Source organism: Phalacrocorax aristotelis, chromosome 18 (assembly GCF_949628215.1).
Source record: "Phalacrocorax aristotelis chromosome 18, bGulAri2.1, whole genome shotgun sequence".
Lineage (NCBI taxonomy): Eukaryota > Metazoa > Chordata > Aves > Suliformes > Phalacrocoracidae > Phalacrocorax > Phalacrocorax aristotelis.
The window spans coordinates 12429268-12453364 of record NC_134293.1 but is presented as its reverse complement, the minus strand read 5'-3'; the positions used below and the strand labels follow the sequence as shown (position 1 = coordinate 12453364).

At 48.0% G+C, this 24097-nt stretch overlaps 1 protein-coding gene across 6 annotated transcripts in view; it reads right to left on the bottom strand.

Moving 5' to 3' along the window:
- MTMR4 (myotubularin related protein 4) overlaps positions 1-24097 on the bottom strand; it is a 62072-nt gene that overhangs the window by 2660 nt on the left and 35315 nt on the right. For all 6 annotated transcript variants that reach the window (XM_075113421.1, XM_075113417.1, XM_075113420.1 and 3 more), the window contains 16 exons: positions 23740-23829; positions 21136-21252; positions 20374-20456; positions 19976-20142; positions 18471-18567; positions 11858-11971; positions 5750-5946; positions 5385-5513; positions 4962-5073; positions 4335-4530; positions 3674-3859; positions 2757-2927; positions 2481-2635; positions 873-2118; positions 379-489; positions 15-103 (listed from right to left, as the gene is read on the bottom strand). In XM_075113421.1, the coding sequence (XP_074969522.1) occupies positions 15-103; positions 379-489; positions 873-2118; positions 2481-2635; positions 2757-2927; positions 3674-3859; positions 4335-4530; positions 4962-5073; positions 5385-5513; positions 5750-5946; positions 11858-11971; positions 18471-18567; positions 19976-20142; positions 20374-20456; positions 21136-21252; positions 23740-23829 (3260 nt within the window). The remainder of the gene's footprint in view (positions 1-14; positions 104-378; positions 490-872; positions 2119-2480; positions 2636-2756; positions 2928-3673; positions 3860-4334; positions 4531-4961; positions 5074-5384; positions 5514-5749; positions 5947-11857; positions 11972-18470; positions 18568-19975; positions 20143-20373; positions 20457-21135; positions 21253-23739; positions 23830-24097) is intronic.

Sequence of the window (24097 nt, the reverse complement as noted above, 5' to 3'; positions counted from 1 at the left end):
ATAATATTGTTTACCTGCAGTGATGCCTCCGTTTGGCCAGCCAGAATTCACAATCGCAGTTAAAACAATGCGAGGCCATGTGGTCCGGAACCCACCGCGTGACCTAGGGCAAACACCGGTCCTCATCAGCGTTCAGTCTGTACCACCACAGGGACCAGGTCTCAGGACCCCAGCGCAGGCTTTGGGCCACCCCAGGCTAGCCCAGAGCGAGCCCATCCCACAGGGCCCCTTCTCTCAGACACTGCAGCAGCAGAGGAGGTGTTAAAGGACAGGGGTGGCTGCTCTCTGCCCTGCTTCCAGCCCACTTTCTGCTGCTGTAACACCGGTTAGCTGCCAGGAAAGAAACATTCTCAACTGCTGCTGTAACTGGACACATACCTCAGTCTCCTTCTTATCAACAGGTTCCCAGCTCGCTTCTGACAAACAGTCTTCACTATGATCAGAACAGAAATCCTCGGTGTCGCTGCCGTCCGATTCCTTCAGACATGTCTGCAAAAAGAGATGAAGTCACAAATCCCCTGAGCTGCCTGTCGCAGAGTCAAGGGCATTCCCTGCTCTGGCCACACTCGGTGCTTGTGAGGGGCATGTGAGTGGCTCCACAGCTCCCCATATGAGGAGGTAAAGCATTCACAACCGTGCAGGAGCCATTGCTTGGCCCTCAAGAAGCAGAGACACCTCTGGGTGGCATGAGGACACAGCACGTGGACAGGAGGGGAACAGGGCTGAGGAAACAGGAACAATCTTAACCATTCACTCCAAAAGTCAGAGAGTGAGAACTGTGGGTTGGAAAGGGCAGCGTGACGGGGGTGCAGGGACCACCACTGGCCCAGAGCTGTACTGCTGGAGCTGGGGTGTTAGAGGCGGTTACTTACAAAGTCATCCTCGTAGTCCATCGGGGGCTCGGCTGGAGGGGTGCAGAAGTGGCGGATGTCCAGGCGCAGCTGCAGCTCTCGCACCTGCCTGCGCAGCTGCTCCACCTCCTGCTTGTAGCTGGCCTCGATCTGTCGCAGCCTGTGCTGAATCACATCCGTGGGGAAGGGGAGCCCGTCATCGTCCAGGTAGAGAGGAGGCACAGGAGAAGGGCATTTTGGCGGCACATACTTGGGACCGGACGCTTGCTTCAGGTGGCAGGGTAGCCACGAACGGCTGGGCTTCCCTCCGGGGCCAGCAAAATGCGTGCTGACGTGGCCAGAGCAGAGTGCGGGTTTTGCACCTTCTCTGGCAGACCATGGGCCACTGAGGCACAGGCCTGGTGCCCGCAGAGGTTTGCTGCTCAACCTCTTGCTACAGCAGCCGTAGGAGAGGAGGTGTCTGGGTGCAGGCTCCCCATTGGGGAGCGATGTCACCATTCCTTGAAAACTGTCCCAGTTGGACCCCAGGAAGGAGAACTCACTGCTTTGGCTCTGGGAGATGGGCTTGCGCCATTGCTCTAGAGGGACTTGCCCCAGCTGGCCAGGCTCCTCGCAGGGCACGCTCCTTCCAGCATCATCTTTGCCTTTGTCTTCATCCGGGCAGGGGAAGCCCGGGGCAGGGCCTGGAATGTCCTGACAAGGGGCACTTGGTGCCAGGGACTCCTGGCTAGGAATGTCTTGGCAGGTGGTGTTTCTCCTGGGGCAGCCTCCTCCATCAGACACCACGCCAGTAGCCTTCAAAGGTTCCTGGGGACAGGTTTCTAACTGCTTTCCAGAACTGGTAGAAACCCCGTCAACATTTTCCTGTCCGGAAGGATTTGGGGCTGGACACGTGCCATCCAGTTCCTCCATGTATGTTCCATTCCCCTTTCCTGCCTCCAGAGAGACACTGCTTGCTGGCACAGAAGCCCAGCTGCTCAGTTGCTTGCTACGTCCTTCGTGCTCAGCACGGCTGCTACCAGCGCTGTTGGCTTGCAAGGGGGCATCTTCCTCTTGCTCTTCCACCTGCCGCATCTCTGCTGCAGCCACGGCACTACCTTCGCCCAAGTGCAGCTCGGCTCCCTCGGTGGTGGCATGCCGGGCTTCCAGGCCCACCCGGACTTCCTGACAGTGGTTATTCAGGTTTGGATCACTAGACGTCCGGGTCAGTGGGCTGCTGGAATCACAGGCTGAGAGCAGGTCATCCATAGATCTTGTCTTTGGTAATCTGGAACCCAAAAGCAAAGCAAATCTCGCAACAAAACTCCTGAAAGTTCCCTCATTTTGGTCAAAACTGAGATGAGGGAAGGGAAATGTTCCTAATTACAGATCGTGGGGCGGGTGGGGAGGGGCAGTGCAGCAGCAGGAGCTGAAATGCACGACAGTACAGCATGGTCTCCGCAGCCTGCCTTTTCAGGTGCAGCAGGGAGCCGTACACATTCTTCTCCATGTGGTTAGGACAGCGCTACAGAGCTCTTGCTCTCCGCAGGAAAGACAAGAACAGGAAAAACAGAGGAACTACAATGAGCAAGGAGGGGAAGAAGGCCTGTGGGTAGGAGGCACCCTGGGCCTGGGGGTCTAGGCTCTTACCTGTCTAAACATCTGCCACTGAATTCCTGGCTCTGAGATCCAGGGGGCAGGTAAATGTCCATCTCATCCTGACCCAGAGGATGCGGCGAGGAAGCTGGGAGATACACTGCTGTCCAGAGGTGCAGCGCTCGCACGTGGCACACTGGATGCAGCACCTGCAATAACCACTTACAGTCAGAGATGAACACAAAAGGGAACCCCTCCAGTCCTTCCCCATGCAGCCCATGGTGCCTGGCAGGGCTGAGCCTGGCAAGCTGGGCCAGCAGCTCTACTGACCTGCTCAGACCCTGGCATATAGAGAAGATTGTGGAAGTTCTTATTGCCAGCCCGCAGGAGGGACCACACGGAGCAGGTACGCTTGTAGATGTTGTGCATCTCTCGCTCGCAGGGGCTGTTCCCAAGGAAGGTCCCATAGAGGCAGGAATACGTGTGCTGCACCAGCTTCACCTGCAGCATCAGAAGAACAACTGTCAGGGCTGCTGGGAAACGGTGTCTCCTGTCTGCAGGGGAAACACCTTGCACTCCTCTGGGAGGTGACCCTGCTGTTGTCCTCTCTGCCCCGCAGGGCACAACAGAGGGAAGAGCAACAGGAATCACTGAGATTAAAGAGAATGCAACAGTCAACTGATTCCACAATCATCCCTCTGTAACCCTAACCTGGATTATTTGAGAGACAGAGATTAATAGCTATTGTTTCCCTAATTGTTTTTTAAATGTTTCAGACTCATATTGGTCCAAGATATGATGCAAATCATACTTTCAATCAAAACCATGCTGCTGATGGTGTCTGAATTCACTGGGCTAGAAAGGGATCTGGAGAAGAAGTGATTCAGAGAAACCAGAGAATGTAAGACCTTCACTGCTGTGCAATCTGCTAGGCACTCTGAGCCTGCAGTGCCCACTGGGAGGAGGGGGAGGAAATTGCTAGCAGCGGAACAGAGGTGGGCAGAAGCATCACACACGCAGAACCAGGTCAAAATACCACAACTGAAGGGCAGGGCTGGACCCACATAGTGACAGTATGTCAGGAATGCCCACAGAGAGCCCAAACGCTACTCAAGACACTTTCCCATTTTTAAAGAATTCAATTTTTGTTTTCTTTCAACTACAACACTGTAAAATAACCATGGCCTTCCCTCTGCCCCTGCTTATACCTGGCAAGAGAAAAAGATGTTTGCATGTACATTTCTTACCAAAAAAGCTTCATTAAATTCAAAGAGGCAAGGAAATTGCTTCAGAAGTTGATGAACAGCATCCAGCCACTGGAGAAAAACTGGGCACTGCTCGTTCTGATCTTCCACCTTCTCCTGATGACCACAGCGATCACCAAACTTGTGGCCAAAATCCAGCCAATCTGATTCAACAAGCACCTGGAAGCCCTGGGAATAAAAGAAAAGAAAAAACTTAACCGCAGACACTTTGCTGGGGGCACGGAGCGGGACAAGGCAAGGCCCATCTGCCAGCCGTGCCAGGCAAACTCAGGACTTCTGAAGGGCTGGAAAGGAGGCTGCACCGGTGCTTGGTTTAGGAGCAAAACTACCTAAATGTCAGAGGTTTCCAAACAGGAACTGACAGCTGTTATTTCTATATAATAAACAGCTTGGTGAATATGCACAATTAAGAGTAGGGAAACAGCTGAACCTTGAACACGATGTTACTTACCACAGTACTTCACCCAGCTGGGCAGAGGAGTGAGGTGCAGTTCACCGAAAACAGGCAGAAAGAGAACATGGAAAAAGCCAACACCCACAGCTAAACTTACTGCCAAATGCGATCCTGATCCTTCCTCCGGAGACTCCAAGACAGAAGCTACCTTTTAAGAGACATGAAATAGCAGCATAGCACAACTCCTACCTCCATGGTCCTGTAGTAAGGGTCCAGAAGAATCTTTGCCAGTGCTACAATCTGCGGAGTCCTGTCCCAGCCATCAGAGCAATGAACCAGCACTGGACGCCCTTCTCTGTCAACCGCACTGGAGACCAGCACTGCTGCCTTCAGCATGACGGAAAGGTGCTGCAGCCACTTGGTACTCTCCAGGGCTGAAAGCCAGCTAGAAGGTGTGCAAAAAGCAAGAAAATGGTTGCTTAGCTCTCCCATGGGGGGGAGCGGAAGATATATTTTAAGCTAGGTTTTTTTGGAGTCCTCAATGAAAATCAGTCTTTCCTAAAACATGTTCAAGAGGAGCTAGCCACCCTGGGAATAAGTGCAAAGAATCCAACCCCTAATTTCAATTTTTCCCAGATACAGCTAGATTTTAGAAACACTCAGAGGACACACACAATCAAGTGAACTGAAGCAGTGCTGCAATCCCTTCTGGATTACCAGGGATCAAAATAAGCAGTATTAAAGTACTGTGAGCACTTTCCTATCCCTCCATTCTCTAAGGTAGAAACCTGGGACAGGAAAAAGGAAATGGGAGGGAAAACCCACCAGGACACTGACAGATATGGCATCAAACTCAGCTAGAGTATAGTCACTTACTTGCTGGGGTCTGGCACCTGACTGCAGACAGCACGCAAATACTGGAAACTGTTGCGGATGGAGTGGATGTTGGCCATGCCCATGAACACAACTTCACAGTTTGGGTAATACTCTGAACACAATAGAGAGAGAAACATTCAGAGAGAGAGCTGCTGCCACTGCAGCCACTGCCTCCATACGCTTACGTTAGCCAACCCCTCACAGCACTGATTCTGGTCTCCAGGGAGGCAGTTTTTCTACAAAAGCCTTGTGGGCCAGCAGTGATCTATCTGGAATAATGGACTTTGCAGAAGCGAGAAGGGGAACGTGCTCGCAGAGACTGAGTACCAAACCGCTAGCCCGACCCCCAGCTGCGCTCAGGGACGTAGTCAAGACAGCAGCTCCAAGAGGAAGATGTTCTGGGATGTGCTTAGCTCTCTGTACCTTCACATTCACAGCCGCCTCCCTTCGCTCTGTTGGCCACAGCCGCAGTGTAGGACCTGGCATCAAGAATCAGCAGCTTCTGAGGAGTTCCTGCGTTCTCCACGCCTGAACACGCTGTCAGGGATGAGTCTGCAGAGACAGCACAGACTGAGCTCCCAGCACCTCCCTCCTACAACCGGCCTTCAGTGCCACCCAACACTGGCCACGTATGAGCCCAGAGACCCGTCCCACACACCGCATCTGGACAGCGGGTTTAAACTTTGCATTGTAACAGCTCTGTTAGCAGCAACAGCAGCATTTAGGTGTAGGACGCACTGAACAATTCACACATTTAGGAGAGAGGGGAGGGAAGTAAGCTGTCTCACCGAAGTCAGCATCGCAGGCCTCACTGCCATCGCTGCTCCCGTTGTGTGGCACTCCACCAGGTACCTTTACTCCAGGGTTCAAGGCACAGGCTTTGGCAATAGATGTCACAAGATACTCGTCGTCGGCATTTCGCCAGCCCCACCAGCTGATTTCGGGCTGGCTGCAGCGTGCAATCACCGCCCCATTGCGCACATGTCTGCAAAGGAAGCGAGAGCCTACTGAAGCCTCCTGGAGGGGTGAGGAACAACCCCAGCAAGCTTCACCTACGTACAGTCAGCACCTGTGCAACCCTCCTCACTGCTTTACCTCCTGCATTTACTCTTGCATTCAAGCAATGAAACAGGGCAGGGCATTTCAAATAACCATATTCATAACAAAAGCAGTGACATGGAGGCTGTCACTTGCATCACAGGGTGAAGAACAGGAGATGGCTGTGAGTAGCAGAGGAGCGGCTAATGGAGTGGGAACTGCTGGCAGAATGAGACTGCAGAGGAACAGGTCACTGCAGCACTTGCAGGAGTGGCTGTCGGGACCCGCCAGTGCCAGGGGGTGGTGGCAGCTCCAGGGTCAGCTGCAGCATGCCCAGCCTCACCTCGAGGACAGAGGGCTGTGCCCTGGGACTCCACTGCCACCAAAACAAGTGGGGAGCTTCTGCAGCAAGGGGGAAGCTGCTGGTTGTTCTAGCCGTTACTCTACCAAACTATTTTTATATTTTTATTTACAATAATATTAAAATACATATTATAATCTATAAATATATACTATATAAAATAGATATTATTCTATAAAGATACGTAAATATATATATATATATATATATATATATATATATATATATATATATATATAAAACCAGAGAGGAGAACTTCAAATAATTACAGTCGTACTTTGGGAAAGTCATAGTTATTTATTTTAATATTGTTCTGTTCTCCCATTTTTTCTCCTTTTTCTTTTCTCTCTCCCTTGAAGTACGTACCAGTTGTTAAGCCATTTCATGTATCACTTGTAAGTTAGAAAGATTAGCTCACTCAGCATCAGACCGGTTAGTTTCTGGGTGGAGGCCTGAGCCGGTGTTTATTAACAACCCCTAAAATGTGAACCCTACCCTGACTGTTGCTTATTGATGCCTGGCAGAAGGCCTGAAGTAGGAAGAAGCGTTCATTTTTCACATGAACACACTAGTCAAGTCATTCACAAATGGCCTGGAAAGGTGATGGACCATGAGGTGACAAAAGTTGCTGGTGATACAGAATTATCCAGGAGAGTCTGTGGCTGTCTGGAAAAAGTCGCAAGGGATCTCGTGATACTGGGTGATAAAAATAGAGTATGAAATTTAGTATTAATAAATGAAATGTATTTACAGATGATCAAAACATGAGTCCAGCTATTGACATGGAGCAGTTCTGTACAAATTGGCTGCTAAATCTCAAAGATTTCAAAGTCACTGTGGAGCTCTCAAAGCCTCAGCTCAATGCTCGAGAGAAGCAAAAAGGTTAAGAATGTGCTAGCAGCTATTTTGAAAAGAAGAAGACAGAAAATATTATGGCATCACATCTTACACATCTTCAAAATGACATAATTTTCTCACTAATCCATCTCAAAGAGGATCATGTATTACTCAAAACTCCAGAGAAGGGTGGCAAGGACAGACAGAGGTATAGAAGAGCTTCGCTATAGGGACAACTTGAAGTCGGAAACAACTCCCTGCCACATGAGAGATAAAAGGTCATGAAAGATATAAAAAGTGAGTTTGGAAGATTAGTCTTATTTTTCCTTGATAGAAACACAAACAAGCACTGGAATGGTCACGCCATACGTTTAAGAAAAACGAGAAGCAGTTTTTGGCCAACAAACCAGACAGCAGATGCACTGCCACAGTGCAATGTGGAAGTATAAATTGGTTCCAAAATACATTAAAGTCATGGAAGGTCGGTCCACCAAGCGACCACGAAACACAATCCCACATCCTCCTGAATATCTGTTGTAGGAAATCTATGATACTGGCTGCTCCAAAGGCGCATGAGGAAAGACCACCTGCAAACCTGTCCCATTTGTTACACTTCCCCGAGATGCTACTCCTGGTGCCTGGCCCTTTTTGGAGACAAGATAATAAACCAGACAGCCCCACACCTCAGTTCTTCGCAACAGCAGTGCTTGCCCCTCCCTTTCCCACTGCCCCTCATGCAGCACCTCTCTGAAGATGAGCTGGAGTAAGAACAAAGATGTAGACAAAGCACCTGACAAACCACATCCAAGTATCATTTTTTCACTTGTAGGTCAACGTCAACACCTCTGAAAAAGTTACATCGGTGGCGAAGTAGCGGATGTAACACTCTAGATCCTGAAGCGCCCCAGCACAAGCCTCAACCCATCACCCAAAGGCTGTCTAGCTGCCAGCGAGGGCTATTAGAAGCACTCTTGAAGGTGCTTCTCTTCACTGGCATCCCTCCTTCTCATGCTGCCCCGCTACGAGGGCTCTGCTCTTCCACAGAGGGTGCCAGTGCCTCTTGGTGGTGTTTGCTCTAAGGCAGCACACCAAGGAAACTCGTCGAGGCTTTGAACTCCTTCTCACAGCGGTGCACAGTATCTCACCAGGAGCTACTGCAGTTTGCAGGAATGATTCTACTTCTCAAAGACAAGGTCCCCTTATTGTCCTGAGGCAACTTACCAATAAATGCGTAAAACATATTATCATTAATGACATCTCATTAGATAATACTGATGAAGACTTTAAACTGAAGACTTCTACATGTTCATCTAAGTCCAGATACTGTGAGGCCCTTTTTCTTTCCGTGCCCTCCTCCTGCTGTTTTGTTTTGCAAGGTGACTTACAGAGCAGTCACTCCCAGGAGATCTATTCCTGTCTTCATTATCACTCAAGGATGGTTAACACAGACAGCAGGAAAGGCTTTGTTTATACTAGTAAATGAAACAGAGCCAAGGTGTGGACTTCAGCGCCGGCCTGTGATCACCCAAGCTTGTTTGTTAGCACACCCACAGTTTTCGGCCTGTGCCAATCAGCACTTTCCCAGACAGTGCCTGAGCACGTTTTTGGGAAACGCAGGTGCTGTGCCAGGGATTGCTCCCAACAGTGGATGTCATGGCACTGCTTTGGGGTGCAGAGGGCAGAAAAAGCGTCCAGCTGTGTAGGCCACTAGAAATCAGTGGTAGTCTGCTTAATGCAATACTAAAAACATTGCCAAAGCGTCATATTAAATTCAGAAAACTTCTTGGTAGCACAAACTTCTCAGCACTGCAGCAAGCGCTGGGCAGGGGATGGCCTTGAGGTAGCCACTTTCAAAAGATGTAATGACATGCCAGTAAACACAAGGAAATACAGCCGGCGTCAATGAGCATGAAGTCGTCAGCAAGCAGAAAGTGTAGCAGGTGCCAGCGGACGAACCAAAACCGCAATGGAGGCTGCAGTGAGCTTCCCACGTCAGGGGAGCAGCCACAGCTTGACTCTGCATTCCCTTGCTCATCTCCCCAGCACATGCACATGAAGCATTTCAGGTCTTTTCTTACTGGGGACTTTTGTGGAGGTTTTCCTCAAACAAAAAAAGCTCCTTTCTTGAAACTGGAATGGCAGAAGGTACCACAGTGTTCTAACTTATGTGGGCAAAATTATTTCTTAGGGATCCTCAGTTTAGTCTTAATGACTTGAGACCCTTCCAGAATCCAAAGCTGGAGCAGGAGGTGCTTTTGGCTTATCAGTTGAGCTTTTACTCCTAGATTCATTCAGAGCACAAGCCTCGAGCATGTCCGATGTTAGTACATGCCATTTAACCCATAACAATCATCCAGAAAGAAGCATCTCTTAAGTCCCTTCTCTGTTATTTTCTGGCCATAAGAGTGCTCATCCACAATGCAAAGTCAAGCAGCTTAGCTTAACACATAAGAACTGAGTGAGCGTTTACAGAGCCGTCACCTAAAGGTTCCCAACTGAGATGCACGTAAGCAAGTGCTTTCACTTCCCGAGTCTCTGGGCTAAGCTCCTGGCTCACTCTGGCATGATCTGAAAGCCTGAGACCGAGCGCTCAGCCATGGGCTGGAGCAACATCCAGGCTTTGCCTGCTGCTTCCCTGACAGCCACTGCAGCACAAACAGAGGCAAAGGTGACGCTGAGCATCTGCAAGGAGCTCTCTCACTAACATAGTCCCAAGGTCTTCTGAAGGTGGCTGTGCAGACAGACAGCAATAACGAGGAGCGGCTGGCACACAATGCCCATCTGCCTCTGTAGTCAGCTAAATAATTAATTACATCCTTTGCATTGTTTTAAACATGAATTGTGCCTGGAGGCTCCTGCATCTCTACTGTGCATCTCCACTGAGGTCTCAGACGGAGACCAGAACTGCTTTGCTTAACAGCTAAATTATACTTTTTGTAAGAAAACTGATAGTGTGGTACCTTTGGCATCATGTTTTACAGATCTGACTAATGAATTCAGCCTTGCTCTTCAAAAGCTCTGAAGTCTGCCAAGCAGTCCTGTCATTACCAAGTCCCTTGGGATGTCTGTACCTGCAAGTACCTGAGCCCACTTGTCCACTCTGTCCTGAGCTATGAGTGATGAGGAGCCAAGCATGAGGCTCTTCATTTCTTCCCTTCCCTTTCCATCCAGCACGAGGCACTCCAGAAACAGCCATGGCCTTCACAGACCCTCCTGGCCAAGATACTTCAATCTTGAGGGCAAAGGCTAAAGAGCACATGAAAATGAGATACACATATGGGCAAGTGCCTGTCCCATCTTGTAACATAACTCGTCAGCACCTTCTAATCTGATCCCAGGCTGCAAAGGGTTGCAGCTCAGCTTGTAAATTACTGGGTACCATTACAGTAAAGTGAGGAACAAAATAATTGTTAGAGTAGCAGAAAGACACAGCTTTGCCCTTGGGTGGGGAGGCACACCGGGACCGTCTCCTGCGCCAGGCCATTTTTAGCAAAAGTAATCACAAATACAATTAACTACTTAGCTGAGTTGGCTACAAAGAGGGAAAGGCTCCAAACCATAAGCAGCAGTCGTTATTAGTCTGCTGTAGAATTCAGTTCTTCTAGAAGTAATGCACTGTGTTTTGCCAGCATCTAAGAGCAAACCACGTAACACGAAGGTGCAGAGTTAAGGTACGTGTAAATTCACTGGTTATGTTCCCTGGCTTTTGTACTTCCTGGGGTTGTCCTTTGTTGTGCAGCCCTGGTAATTTCAAAACTTTTTGTGTTTGGATTTAGTAACTGCTAACGCAGCATCTAAGGCTTGAAACCATAATGTACATTAAAACATGCACCCTGACTGGGTGCACCTATTCAACCGGTCTCCTGTTAGTTTCAGACACGTCGGTCTCCGAGCAGACATTTTTGATGAGCCACCCCTCTACCCTGAAAAGCCCTGCTTTATTTGCTGCCTGGCCTCCTGCATCCCCAGGTATAGATTATTTTTGGAAGGCTGACCAGGGAATAGGTACTCTCTATATTTACCAGCTGTTGAATCAACAAAGTTCAGCCACAGGCAAACATTTAATTCTGTCACTTCAATGTTGTCAAACTCTCCGAACTCGGTCAAAACAGAAGTGATTTGTACTTGGGTATTAAAATGTATGTCCAGGCCTGAACACCTAGTTGAGAGCACGTCCATACAGCAAGCCTATTCTGGCCAAGATTTCTTTTCAAAGCAGCAGCTAGGTGTGTACCAATCTGTGAAAAAGTTTTGAAACTCAAAGCAAGAGAAGCTTAATTTGACACAGTGTTCTTGCTGCGTCTCCCATAGGAGGAAAGTCACCCACATATTCAGATCTAAGCAAAAGCAGGAAAGAAGCAACAGTTACTGGAACGTTTCCTCTCCCTCCTGGAGAACACCCTGCACTACTGTCACAGACTGTGCACCTAGAGAGGCTGATATGTGTGCTGGGAGGAGTCCCGAGAGCAGCATGTTTTCAGGTAGAAGGCAGGAGGAATACGCAGCATGAAGGCCAGATGCAGCTATCGCTGTCACGCCTTGCTCCACAGCCCATACGCATGCTCTGCTAACCTGGCTCCGCAGTCCCCTGCACAAGACTACAAGCAAGAGGGCAGCTGTCATGGGTTGGGGGAGAGCACTGCTTTGGTTTTGTGTTTACCTGTATACCACCACAGGGATCCTTTTCCACGACCTAAAGGAAGCCACATTCTCTAGCTCCTTATCGGTGATCCAGACAGGGACCAGCAGCTTCTGGGGATAACTGGAACAAAGCCTGAAAAAAAGAAAGCATGAAGGCAAGACGACTCAGGACTCAGCAATCAAAAATCTGCACCAGAGAAGCTGTGCACAGAGAGGGCAGGAGCAGCTCATGTTTCCCCAAACTCATAGGACTTTGGCTCTTTCTCTTCATATCTGTCTCAGTACAGTCTCAACGTGGGAAAAAGTGACCCAAAAAATGCTGTCAGGAACGAGCTGAGAGAAGCCAACCTCCTTTCACCTCAGGCCTCACCTCCCAGCCCATACTAAGTACCCCAGTACTTCCCAAGGATGCCTTTGGAACATCCTATGGATTTAAGAATTCATATGGGGGGCTCAGGGGAACAGTCATTAATTTATGTGGGGTTTTGGCTTCCTTGCAGCACTTGCAAATCCAGAAACACACACAGATTCTGGTAAATTATGATCTGCCACTTTTTGCCTTGCAGAAAACGAGTCACCATGGATAAGCTTTATAGGTTTCTCTGCAAGGAAGACACAACTCTGCTCAGAAAGATGGCAAAGGTGATTTTGTGTATGCTATGATAAAGTGACATGAGGCAGACCTAAAAGAACATCTTGTTTGGTGGGGTGCCAGAAATCAGATTCCTAATACACATCTGAACACATGCCAGCAGCGAGAGGAATGTGATGGGCGAGTCCCTACCAATCCAGTCCCCTGGGGAAGAAACTCACAGCGTGCACAGCTAACAGCAGGGGCACCTAACCTTTCAATGAGCAGAGCTGTGGTACCGGAGGAGCCCCACATCTGAATGAACCTCAAGTGTACAGCAGCTTGCATGAAATGGAAACTCAGCTGGGGAGGGTGGGGGAGATGAGAAGCAGCAACCGGATTGCAAATTCTTAATTATGAAGAAAAATGCTAAAAACCCAACTGCAAGTACACTATCAGCAGGGCAAGAGGGGAGCCAAAGAGTGCTGGGGAGAAGGGCAGAGAGCAATACAATGAGAATGAAGCACATGTTAAAATCCAGGGGCACAGGGGCTCCCTGGCTACTGCAGCTACTGTCCTGCCCCGCCACTCGCAGCACACGGCAGGCAGGGCAGGCGCGGGCTTCAGAGTCAAAGCACTGCCTGGGTGCTGGACGAGCTGAGCTCCAGCAGCCCAGACAGACAAAGCTGTACATGGCAAGGAACATCAAAGAGCAGCTCTAGCTCTAGCCTATAACCCACATCATTTAGAAAGAATGTTTCAGGGCAGATGGGAAGCAAACTATGGGGTGGGGGGTGTGCAACTAGCCAGCTGGTAAGCTCCAGAGGGCAGCCTGGTGTTCCCGAGTCCGTGCTATCCCAGCTGATGGCAATAGGCACAATACAGCGCTTAGTATTCTTTAGTTTGTGATGCTAGTGAGGAACTTCCTGCCACGTTAGAAGATGGCACTTCACACAGTGTCTAGACAGCTTCTCAGAAAGCCCCAGGCAGAAAGCAAGGTTGGTCTATGGAATAAAAAACAACAGGGTGAGGAAGAGGAATGCAGGAAGCAAAATTAAAGCTGTCAGCTAAGAAGCTGAAGACCAGGATGTCTGTGGTAGGATGTCTTGGCTTGGACATCTCCAAAATGCCTCAGATTCCATGAATAAAGTTGGTTAGGAAGTCAGAGAAGCATTGAAGTGTGACTGAGAATAAAGGTATGTGGAAGAAGGTTAGCACCTATTAAGATCCGGAGGAACTTTTGGAATAGCTGAGTCTATATAAGAATGGGCTTCATCAAAATGAAGACAGAATCAGTTCCCTGGCACTTCAGATGCAACACTACAGATGTCTCCACTAAAAATCGGGGAGAGTCAATACAGGAGAGGTTCAGGAGCATACCTTCTAAGAGTTAAGTCACTAAAACTCCGTAACTGGAGGAAAACAGTAAGACAGAATTCAATAAAATTAAGGTAGGAAACAGGACAGCCTCAAGAAGTTAAGCCAAATTTAAGCAGGGTGCATAAAAACAGTCAATGAGGTCAAGACAAACAGACCTCTGCTTCTAGGCTAGAATTTGAAAAAACAAAGTAAAGGGATTGAAAAGCCAGGATAAATGAGCGTGTTGGCTTAACAGCATCTTACGAACTTGATTCAAGGAAGATTATTAGTGGTACCCCAAATTTCAGAGTACAAGCTTTGTAGGAAGACTAGAGCTAGTGAACAAAGTGTCGTATGTTCCAGGAAAATGTGAAAGTAAAAGTGTGAGGCTAAGAGTTACCGGCATCAACAAGCAATGCAGAATGTGCATGGACTCAAATGCCAAGCCTAAGGAGAAACAGGATAGCGTTGAGGCTACACTACCAACCACTGGAGCGACAGTAACTACATCCGCAAGAGGCTGGAAGAGATTCAGAACGGCTGCAAGGGCAGAAATTGCCATGGGAGACTTGTGTTACTCACACAAAAAATGCATAAGCATCACGATAATGCATGAAACAAAGGCGACGTTTTTAGATTCGATCAGCTACTTCTTGGTGCTCCCAGCCAAATAATACAGAAGTACATAACTCTTGTTTGGTCCTAAGCTGCTCTGAAATAGAATAACTGAAAAATCACTTTGTCACAGTATTCATCACACAGTAGAATTCAACAATATCATCAGAGGGGACAAGCCTCCCAGGACAGCAACAATCAGTTTCAAAAAAAAAAAAAAAAAAGGGGGGGGGGGAGGGGAAGCTTGCAGACGATGTGATGGTTATTTAAACATGCTATTCAATGGTAATATAAAATGCATCAAAAAGTTCAGGAAGAGCTGGCACAGCTAAACAGTGAACAAAAGAAGGATTTTAGAAATGAAAGGACATCCTTCAAGAGGGGAAATGTTTCCAAAGGGCATGAGAGGAGCCAAATGTGCACCTGAATTAAAAAACAGAAAAAATGAGACATGTAGTGCTGTTTTTGAGAAATGACCTGTTAAGACTAAAACTCTGAAGGCCTTTTCCAAACATCTTGGAGGTATTAGGCTGCTGAAGGTCTGATAGATCAGCAAGGTCACAGCAGAAAATCAAACCTATTTGCATTAGTGTTCAGCAGAAGATCCCTCAGAGAAGTTGCCGGACCTAACCCTGTTTTACAAGGGACAAGACACAAGAAGAGATTAATGTGGAAACTTCTGCAGGGGAAGTTTTAGAACAATCTGCTAGGAATGAGGAGTAACTAATCACCAGGACTAGATAATGCTCAACATTTCTACAGCAACCCAGACGATGCATGCCGGGTGAACGATTAACCAAGATGTGTAAGCTATTGCTTACATTGGCTTGGGTGCCGGAGGAATGAAAGGTGGCAAACACAATATCAGTTTTGTAAAAAGGTCTCTGGAGCGAACGTGGGAAACCACCGCAGTCTGCCTCCTATACAAAGCAACTGACTGTCACAGTTGGTGCATGGGTAAATACCGTGCACTTGGGAAGAGTCAACACGGCTTTTGTGGAGGGAGGTCATACCTCACGTACGTGGAGTTTGCTGGGAACATCCCTGAACATGCAGATACAGCTCAGGCGGCCAACAGTCGATTTGGATTTTCAGAACTGGGTTTTTGGTTGGGGTTTGGTTTTTTTTTTGTTTGTGTCCGTGGGATTTTTTTAACCAGGTGGCTCACCAAAGCCTTGAAGGAAGCTCCTCTTAATGAAACAGTAACTATTGAAAAGATAAGAAATAGTATAGAACTTCAATGGTCATTTTTCACAACAAAGGGAGTCCAAAGGGGAACCATGCTTGTCCCTGCGTTGTGCAATATGCTCACGTCACATGGAAGAGAGACCAGCAGTGAAGCAACATGGGTCATGGAGGAGTGGCCTGAAGCACCCCTGGGACCACCTAAGCCAGATCACAGGATGAGACATTTTTGAAACCATGAGGTTTGATCCCAGAAGAAGGTGGCTGTAACACCGCAAACACGTAAGTTGGCACAAAGCCACGCCTATGGACAAGCACCGATGAAGCGTCTTCTTACCACAACGGTCACAGCCAGTCCAGCGAGAGATATCTTCCTTTGCAGAATGCAAAGCCACACATTTTATCACTAACGGTCCTTGCAGACTTATTGTCTACACATTCATATAGCAAATACAAGAAAGAACACCAATTATCACTTTTCCGATAAAAGTGAAGGACAGTATTAAAATTTGTAAAGAATTATAACAAAATAAGACAAAACATGAACTAAGAGCACTCACAGAAACGAGTAGGAAACATCAGCTGTCTAAACCAGTAACACAGAAAACTCCAGACAGCTTTTTCCTCATGAAGTCAAAAATAAATAAAACTCCAACTGTAAAAAGATCAAAGCTGGAAACGAGCATCACCACCGAAGGAAAGGTGAATGATTTTCCCTTTTTTAAGGAACTGTGCACCGCACCCAGCAGCATGAAGGCCAACAGGAAACAACTCCTGTCTCAGACAGCATGGGTGCACCAGATGGGGAACGCTGGAATGCACCCATTTCCCTGGGTATACAGATCACTGAAGATGTGAGAGCCACGCAGAGATCATGTAATAATTTTATTATCATTGTATGCTGAAATGGTATACTTTTATCAGGACCAAAAGAGCGGTTATTATATGCTTGTATTGCTCTAATTTTATGATGGCTCTTGCCAGGAAGAAGATAATAGTTTCCAGATAAGGACATCTCAGAACAGACTTGAAAGACAATGAACAAAGCCATTACCTTGGAGTATCCTGTCTCTTACAACACTATATGGGAAATAAAAGATAAAAGGACTATGAACAGTTAAAAAGTAACCTGATTCCTGTGAATAGAGGCAGGTGATAATGATCAAAAGCCAAGGCAGGATTTAAAGACACACTCCCAGAAGCAGCAAGAGAGAACTGGTTTCTGAGTTGCACAAGCAAATTACACCACCTTTGAGATCTCGGGATGTCTGCAGGAAGCTGTGACCTGCCAGGATCCCCAGGTAGGAACTCGGCAGGTGGAGGAAAGCAAAACCAGGCCTGCATCCAGCTTGCTGAGGTTTGTTTCAAGTTCTTTCTCCCCTGGTTTGGTTGAAAATAAAACATCTCTCTGTAGAGAAGTTGGGTAATTGCTATGTATTACTGGCCAGGAAACAAACCACAGATGGTCAATCTAAATTGAACTTTCTGAAATAGTCAGAAGGAACCACATCCCAAAACCTAGCAGCAGGAGAAAGCCCGACTGCTCTCAGACACACACAGAGACTCTACCTAGGGCAGGGACCTACAGACTGTGCACTCCAAAAGTGAGCAGTACAGGAAAATGATTTTTTTATTTGACATCCTTGAAGAAATTGCGTAAATGCCATCAAAGTCATGTTAACAGTCTAGAAGTGACAATGTGGTCAGTAAGGCCACGTAGAAGCTGTAAATCAAACCCCAAAACTAGTGCTGGCTGCCTGGATTCCTGAGGAAGAGAGAACTGGCAAACTGCAAAACTCCACCAGGATTTCCCCAGGCCAGCATGCCTGAGGCTTCTCATGGTCTCCAAAAGAAACCGGTGACCTGGAACTCTCTGATATATAGGTGATGGGGATGCCTTTACTGGCTGAGACACAGAAAAGACTGACGGATACCAGTTGTTTCAAGAAAAGGGTTATAGGGAACGCAGAAATGAATATGTCTGTCAAAGCTTAAAATCCTGTTGGCTTAATGCCACCTGCTGCAAAGAATGCAGAAGCGCTTCTCCAAGAGCTCCTGTGCAAGACGACCAGGCTGGAATGACTGACGTGCAGGTGGGAAAGACTTCGCAGAGATCTCCGCTCCAACCACCCGCTCAAAGGGGACCACCTCCAACTCTAGATCATCTGAGGCTTGAAATGCTCTAATGATGGACAACCCCCACCTCTCTGGGGATCTCCCCCAGCACAGCACCATGCTCCTGGGGAATGATCATTTCCTCCTCCCATTTCCAGTCCAAACCTCCCAGGCTGCACCTTGCGGCCACTGCCTCTTGTTCAGTTATCTGCCACTGTCAGAAGAGTTGCACCACATCACCCTGCCCTTCCAGCAGCTGTAGGCTGCCAGCAGATCACCCTTTGGCCTCTTCTGCACCAGAACAACCAAGCCTCGCTCATTCCCCAGACTTCGAGCATCCTGACAGCCGTCCACGGGCTTGCTCCCAGTTTCTCAGAGCTGAACAGCTGCCTGACTTTATGAAAACTTTGTATCTTTAATTTCAAACAGCATGAGTGTTTTAGAGAGAACAACTGACCAGAAAGGCAACCCTATGATGGCTGGCTCCTCCAAGACTCGAGAATGTCTTCAAGGATGAATTATGGCCACCACATTATAAACTACCCAAGTCAGTATTTACAATTCCTGTTAGCTCTGATGTTTGGGCTGTATTCCTTCTTCAATTCCACAATGTGAAAGATGGAAAAGAAAAGGGATCTGGCTCATATGCTGATCTGCCTGAGGGTTATCAAGGCCAGGAAGGAGGATTAGCTGGAATCTGACTCATCCACTGCCCTGCACAGGGACCACAAAGGGAAGAAGGTAAGGAAAGGGGAGAGTGGGGAGAGCCTGGCGGTGAAACACTCACTTGTAATTGTTGTTAATGTCAGAGACACGCCAGACGTTCTGCAAGTCAAAGCCCATCCTCACCAGCTCCATCTCAAATCGGTATCTCACATGGTCTCCTGGAAGAGCAGAGCACAGGGTATTTACTGACAGCTAAGCAGAACTGATGAAATCTAAACATGTTAGTGGCAGCTCCGTAGCAACTATCATAGGCTGGAGAGAAACTACAGGACAGCTGGAGGACAGGGATCTTGCTTCATAAGCCAAAAAGATTTGGCCCTCACGGGGGTTCCTCTGCTTATCTTGTCAAGTCAGATCTCCTCAGGCTGAGGGCACAGAGCGGCTTGGAAGTAGCCTTCCAACATCACTGCGGAGTGTGGGGGCATAATTTAAGCCACTTTTGCCCTTCTGACTTCCAAAGTGGATGTCAGGAACCCCACGACAGAGGAGCACTGAGCACCCACCCCAGGCAGTTCCTTCTTCCAGACTGCTCTCAGAGACTGACTTAGGGCCTGCTCTCTTACGTTTCAGCCTTGCCTTACAAATCCTGGATGTCTTTGTTGTTTGAGTGTCAATTGTTGTTAATAAATACTGCAAAGCTCTTCACTTCGTTCATATCCTGCAGCAACAATTTCCAGAGGTAAGTTTATTCATACTGGAGAATAATACTTTCTCTAAAGGAGAGACAGCAAATATCTCCTAACGGCTGGTGTCTGGGGCAGGGTAAGAACACATGGTTTACATTTTCTCTACCAGCTTCTTTTTGGTATCTCTTTCAGCTATACTGCTCAACCCCATCCCTCCATCCCAACCTGTCTATGGACACTTCATTCAGGCTACTGTTTCTCTCCTCTAGTACCGGCACATTTTTAAGTCTAAAGCCAGGTTTGTCTCTCATTTTAATCCCCTTTTATTCATGCTGAAGCTATTTAAAGACAAAGCAACTGCAAGTGAACTTCGTGTTCCCAGAGAAGGGAAACTCCCGATCCACACGAGGGCACCATCACAGCTCTGCTTTTCTCGTCAGGGGTTCAAAGATTTTATTTGTGCCTGTGTAAGAACGAGCCAGACATCTCCACAGACCTGATCACCAGAATGTCGCGGCATTTTTAGGTGTTGGCAGAGATGTAAATGGACTAGTATTAATTATGCTGCCTCAAAGCTGATTATGTTTACCATCCAGGGACAAGACTACTTGAGCTCTCTATCATCACGATGAGAGTACTAAGGTTTCGTATGTTTTCTTCACTCACAAGGAGAAAGGGAGGGGCAACTTATGCATTGCTGGCTCAGAATGCTCCTTCTTGCGCTATTACTATTCCTTTTACTGTGCCTGTTATCCAGCTGCACCTGGACATCAGCTGGGTCTACAGCCCAGGTATGGGATGCCCCTCAGCAAGATGAACTTGGGCTATGGCTACAGCAGAATGTAAGACACAGCCAGACATCAGTTTATGAACCACAGTTTAAACTGCATTGCTATGCTTCTGGACAGAAGAGCAGGAAGAGGACAGGCCAGGAGCTTACCTGGACGGCAGAGATGTGCATGTTGGTCCTCTTCATCAACACAGACTCCTAAGCACCACGCATGGTAGGCAAACGCAAAGAGGTCCTCAGGCTTGGCAGGGCGGGCAATGGCTCGAGTTAGCCTCTTGAGCCACTCCTGGCACTGCTTAAAGGTGGAAAAATGGCACCTGCAAATGCAAATCATCCTCAGTGGGTACGTTCATCCAGCTGAGACACACAAGACAGGGAACTCTGCTCCACTTAACCAGGAGAAGGAACAAAGCACCAAAGTCTTAGAAAAAACAAGTAACCTTGGCCGTAAACAGCTCAATTCCAACGGTAGTGCAAGGGAAGTCACCAGAACTGAGCATGGCAACTGGCCTGCAGTGCCACCTACAATACAGCAATAAACCTGATACCTGATCACTTTGGAGTCCTTGCAGACTATGTGAAGCTGGAACATATCCCGACACTCCACACTTTCCATCATCCTCAAAGGCACCTGCGAGGGACAGATGTAGGGCATGACAAGACATACCACATAACATAGCAGACATAGCAGCCTTGCCTGTAGGCCCGTCACACAGAGTCATGGCTCTATCCACAGTCATGAACTTGTAGTTCAAACCTACTCCAAGGTTTGTGAAGCTTCATGACCCAGCGTAGAGCCTCCTTCTACAATTACTATTCTAATTTCTATTCTCTCCCTGGGCAGTCTTCCACCTGGGGCCAGTTACTGACTGAATCGCATCCAGGCAAGCACAGGTAATTGAGTCAAACAAGGGCTGCAGTAAAAGATGGCAAGTCAAAACAATGCGAAAAAGCCTCAGGCTCCCACTGTCTGGCTCTTGGTTGCTGGTCTCCAGGTATGAGAAGCCTCATTAAGACTGGCCTGCAAGAGACCTTAACAGTCTTAAAACAGCCACGTTTAATGCTTGAATTTAAGAAGAGCAGCGAGGGAAAGACCTCTTTCCTACCAAATGGAGAATGCCATCTACATGCCAAAATGCAACAGCAAAAGAGCAACTGTGCGACCAGCATTAACAAGAGACAGCATCAGGCTTGGCATCCTTCAAGAGGCACAGCTCCCACGCCACAGACCACAGAAATGACCTATGCCCCCCTGAAATACTGCGAGAGATTATGATTCAGGCAGCAGGAACAGGCAGATCCAGACTTACATTGATCACAGAATCCTTGAATTTGATATGAAGCCGGTAGTTGGAGATGGCGATCACAGCATCGTTTGCATGGCCAAGATACTCCACTCCCTCACCCTGCAACACAGTGAATGGGACCTGGAAAGGAGACATCGCTAATTCAAGACACATGCAGAGTACTTTGCGCACCATAAATGCCAAGAGCCACTTTTCCTACTGTCTCCGCAATGCATCTCCTGCGGGAAACCACTCACAGCAACATGCTCTTCATGCACTGCAAGCAAGCAACAGCACGAAGCAGCACTGGGATGCACTGCCCAGCCCCACGTGATGGATCTTCTTCCAAGGATGCCTCAGGAGCCGCTGAACACCTCCTGATGGATAATCACTTGCAGAGAAGAGGCATGACCACAAACGTGATGTGCACCAACCGTGGGCATCCAGCAGCGGAGGTGTTGCATGGGGACAGAGGGCTTTATGGTCCCTGCTTTTTGGAAGGGGTAAACACAGCCCTGGCACAAGCGGCACGATAAAGGACAAAACCTCAGGCACAGATCAGACGTGAGCCAGGGAGAGCTCTGCACAGCTCCAGGCAGAGCCTGATATGATCGGAGTCCTCTGCCCCAAGGCAGAGTGCCACATACATGATCCTGCTGCGTCATTTAAATGAAGGGGCTCTTAGCACCACCACGAGACTCACTGGTACCAATCTAGGTAAGTAAATTAATCAATGTTCTGCCCAATTTCTGCTGACAAGGCTGTGAGGGAATCTCTGTGTAGAATTATTTGTACTACCGAGGAAAATGTGATGAAGTTACTCGTATGAGGATTTATTTCTTTTTTAATCTAGAAAATGAAGAGTCTTTCTGGGTTTGCCCATCAGCCTGGACATGCCACAGCTATTTTCAAAACAGGAGATCCTGGCAGATGGCCAAGTCTGACTTTTTTTTTTTGTGGTGATTAAATGCAAAAGTGTGGACCAGCCTAAAATTCATCAGGCTCCTTTCTCCTTAGCTAAGTAAGGAACCCTGAATGCCACCTACACCACGTGATGCTGGTAACCAACTATGCAAAAATGTCATGACAATTTATCATTTCAGCCAGAGCCCTTTACTTGCCAGATAGGGGACCCTGATGAAACAATTCATTACACTGTCACTAGTACAAGTCAGACCACTTTGTCTTTATTTTAAGTTGTTTCTACGGCTTGGGTATATGCTGCCTAAAAACTGAGTTTCCAGGATTTCAGACCTCACATACGAGTAACAATTGTACTAACAACTTCTCCCTTCTCAAGTTACTTGTACAAAAATAACAATCTTAGGCTGGCACCTGTCTGAAAACTCTTTAAAAATGTTTATTATTTGACATTGAGAGAATATACTCTCTCTATTTCTGCAGTTTATTTATGCACGCTTGCCAGAGCTGTTTTTAGTTGGCATGTGTTTCTTCTGCTTACGTGGCTCTTTCACACGGCAACAGAAGGGAGACAGATTAGAAATGGGATGGTAAAATTGCAAGGGAAACCCTGCAATAAACCGACAGGTGCCTGAATACAGCCTGTTATCAAGCTGATGGCATCCTTTTAGACTTCACTATGTATTAAGAGAATAACAATTTACTGAAGGCAAATTACCCTTTGGGAGGGGTGAACTTTAAGGTCCTCTATGCAGAAGACTAAAGCAGATTCTGCCCTTCTGCAGGCAGTCTCAGCTCAGCGTCATCTCAGCAGCTTCACCTCCTGAAGGCTGCAGACCTGCAGCCTTGACCCCGTGCAACTCCTTGGCCCACGTTTGCTCCTTCAAGTCAGTCCTCCCGTTGCCATATTTCAGTCCTTGCTTTTATCAGCACCGTTTACCAAGACGATGCCAATCTCAGAGCAAACTCAAATACTGCAGCAGCAGTGAGAATATACAACTTGAGCCTGGCTCCAGCCATAGGAGGAGGGTGACGAGCACTGGGGCAAGGTGGCAGTGGGCTATGTTAAAGGAAGCAACAAATACCAGGAGGCTTTGGCTCCCACCATTCAGAATACCACCCTTGCTACACAGCAGCAACGGTACCCGGGTCTCTCTCAAGGGCCTTTTGCAGCAGGAGGCTGGCACCATATGGAGGTTTCTGTTTCCAACAGCTCTGCAGCAGGAAAATGCCAGGAGCAACGTGTATTAGGACCAGATCAGCCACTGCAATTGCATGCTATGGCTACACAGAGCACAGCCTGACCCTGAGATGTGACCTGTCCCAGAGAGCATCTACCTGCTGCAGAGAGCTCCGCAGGCAGCATCACAATTTCTCGCTGTTAGCACAGGCAAAAGACAGGGAATACCCAGGACAGCTCTGTATTGCATCACGCTCCAGCCGTATTTCCAAGTGGCAGATGCGATGCTGTACAAATCAGAGCATATTGGCAGGGCTGGTAAGGCAGGGCCAGGGCACACAGAACTGCTGTCAGCAGCTTCCAGGCATGCGGAAGGACCTGCCAGTCCGAATGTGACCTACAGCACTGGCGAGCCCAGGGCCTCCAGAACACATCCTGGGCTGGAGAACTGCTCTCAGGTTTCACACTACCAGCGTCAAGCCTGCTGCATCCTGAAGAGCATGGTTTCAGTTTTCTTACTTCCTTACCTGCAATGACTCTTCCTCCTTTACAAGCTCTTTTGGGGGGAACAAGTCCTTGGCCTGGATATACTCCAAACTGGGAGGGCCTTCCTCACCCTGCATTACAAACAAAACACGTATTGAGACAGGCCCCAGCCAGCACGTGTTGTAAAAAGGCAAAAATTGAGGCCACTGGACACTCGTGGCACCCCAATACATTGGGGATCCCCTGGACCTGTGCATGGAAAGGCCTGTTCTGCCTCCGAACCATACTCTCTGCATTGCAGGACCCCAGCAGTTCCTCCGGCTGTTGCAGAATACCCACAGCCCAGTGAAAGACTGAAACAGGTCTCCAAGGCTTGTCTCTTCCAACTGTGTGGTATTT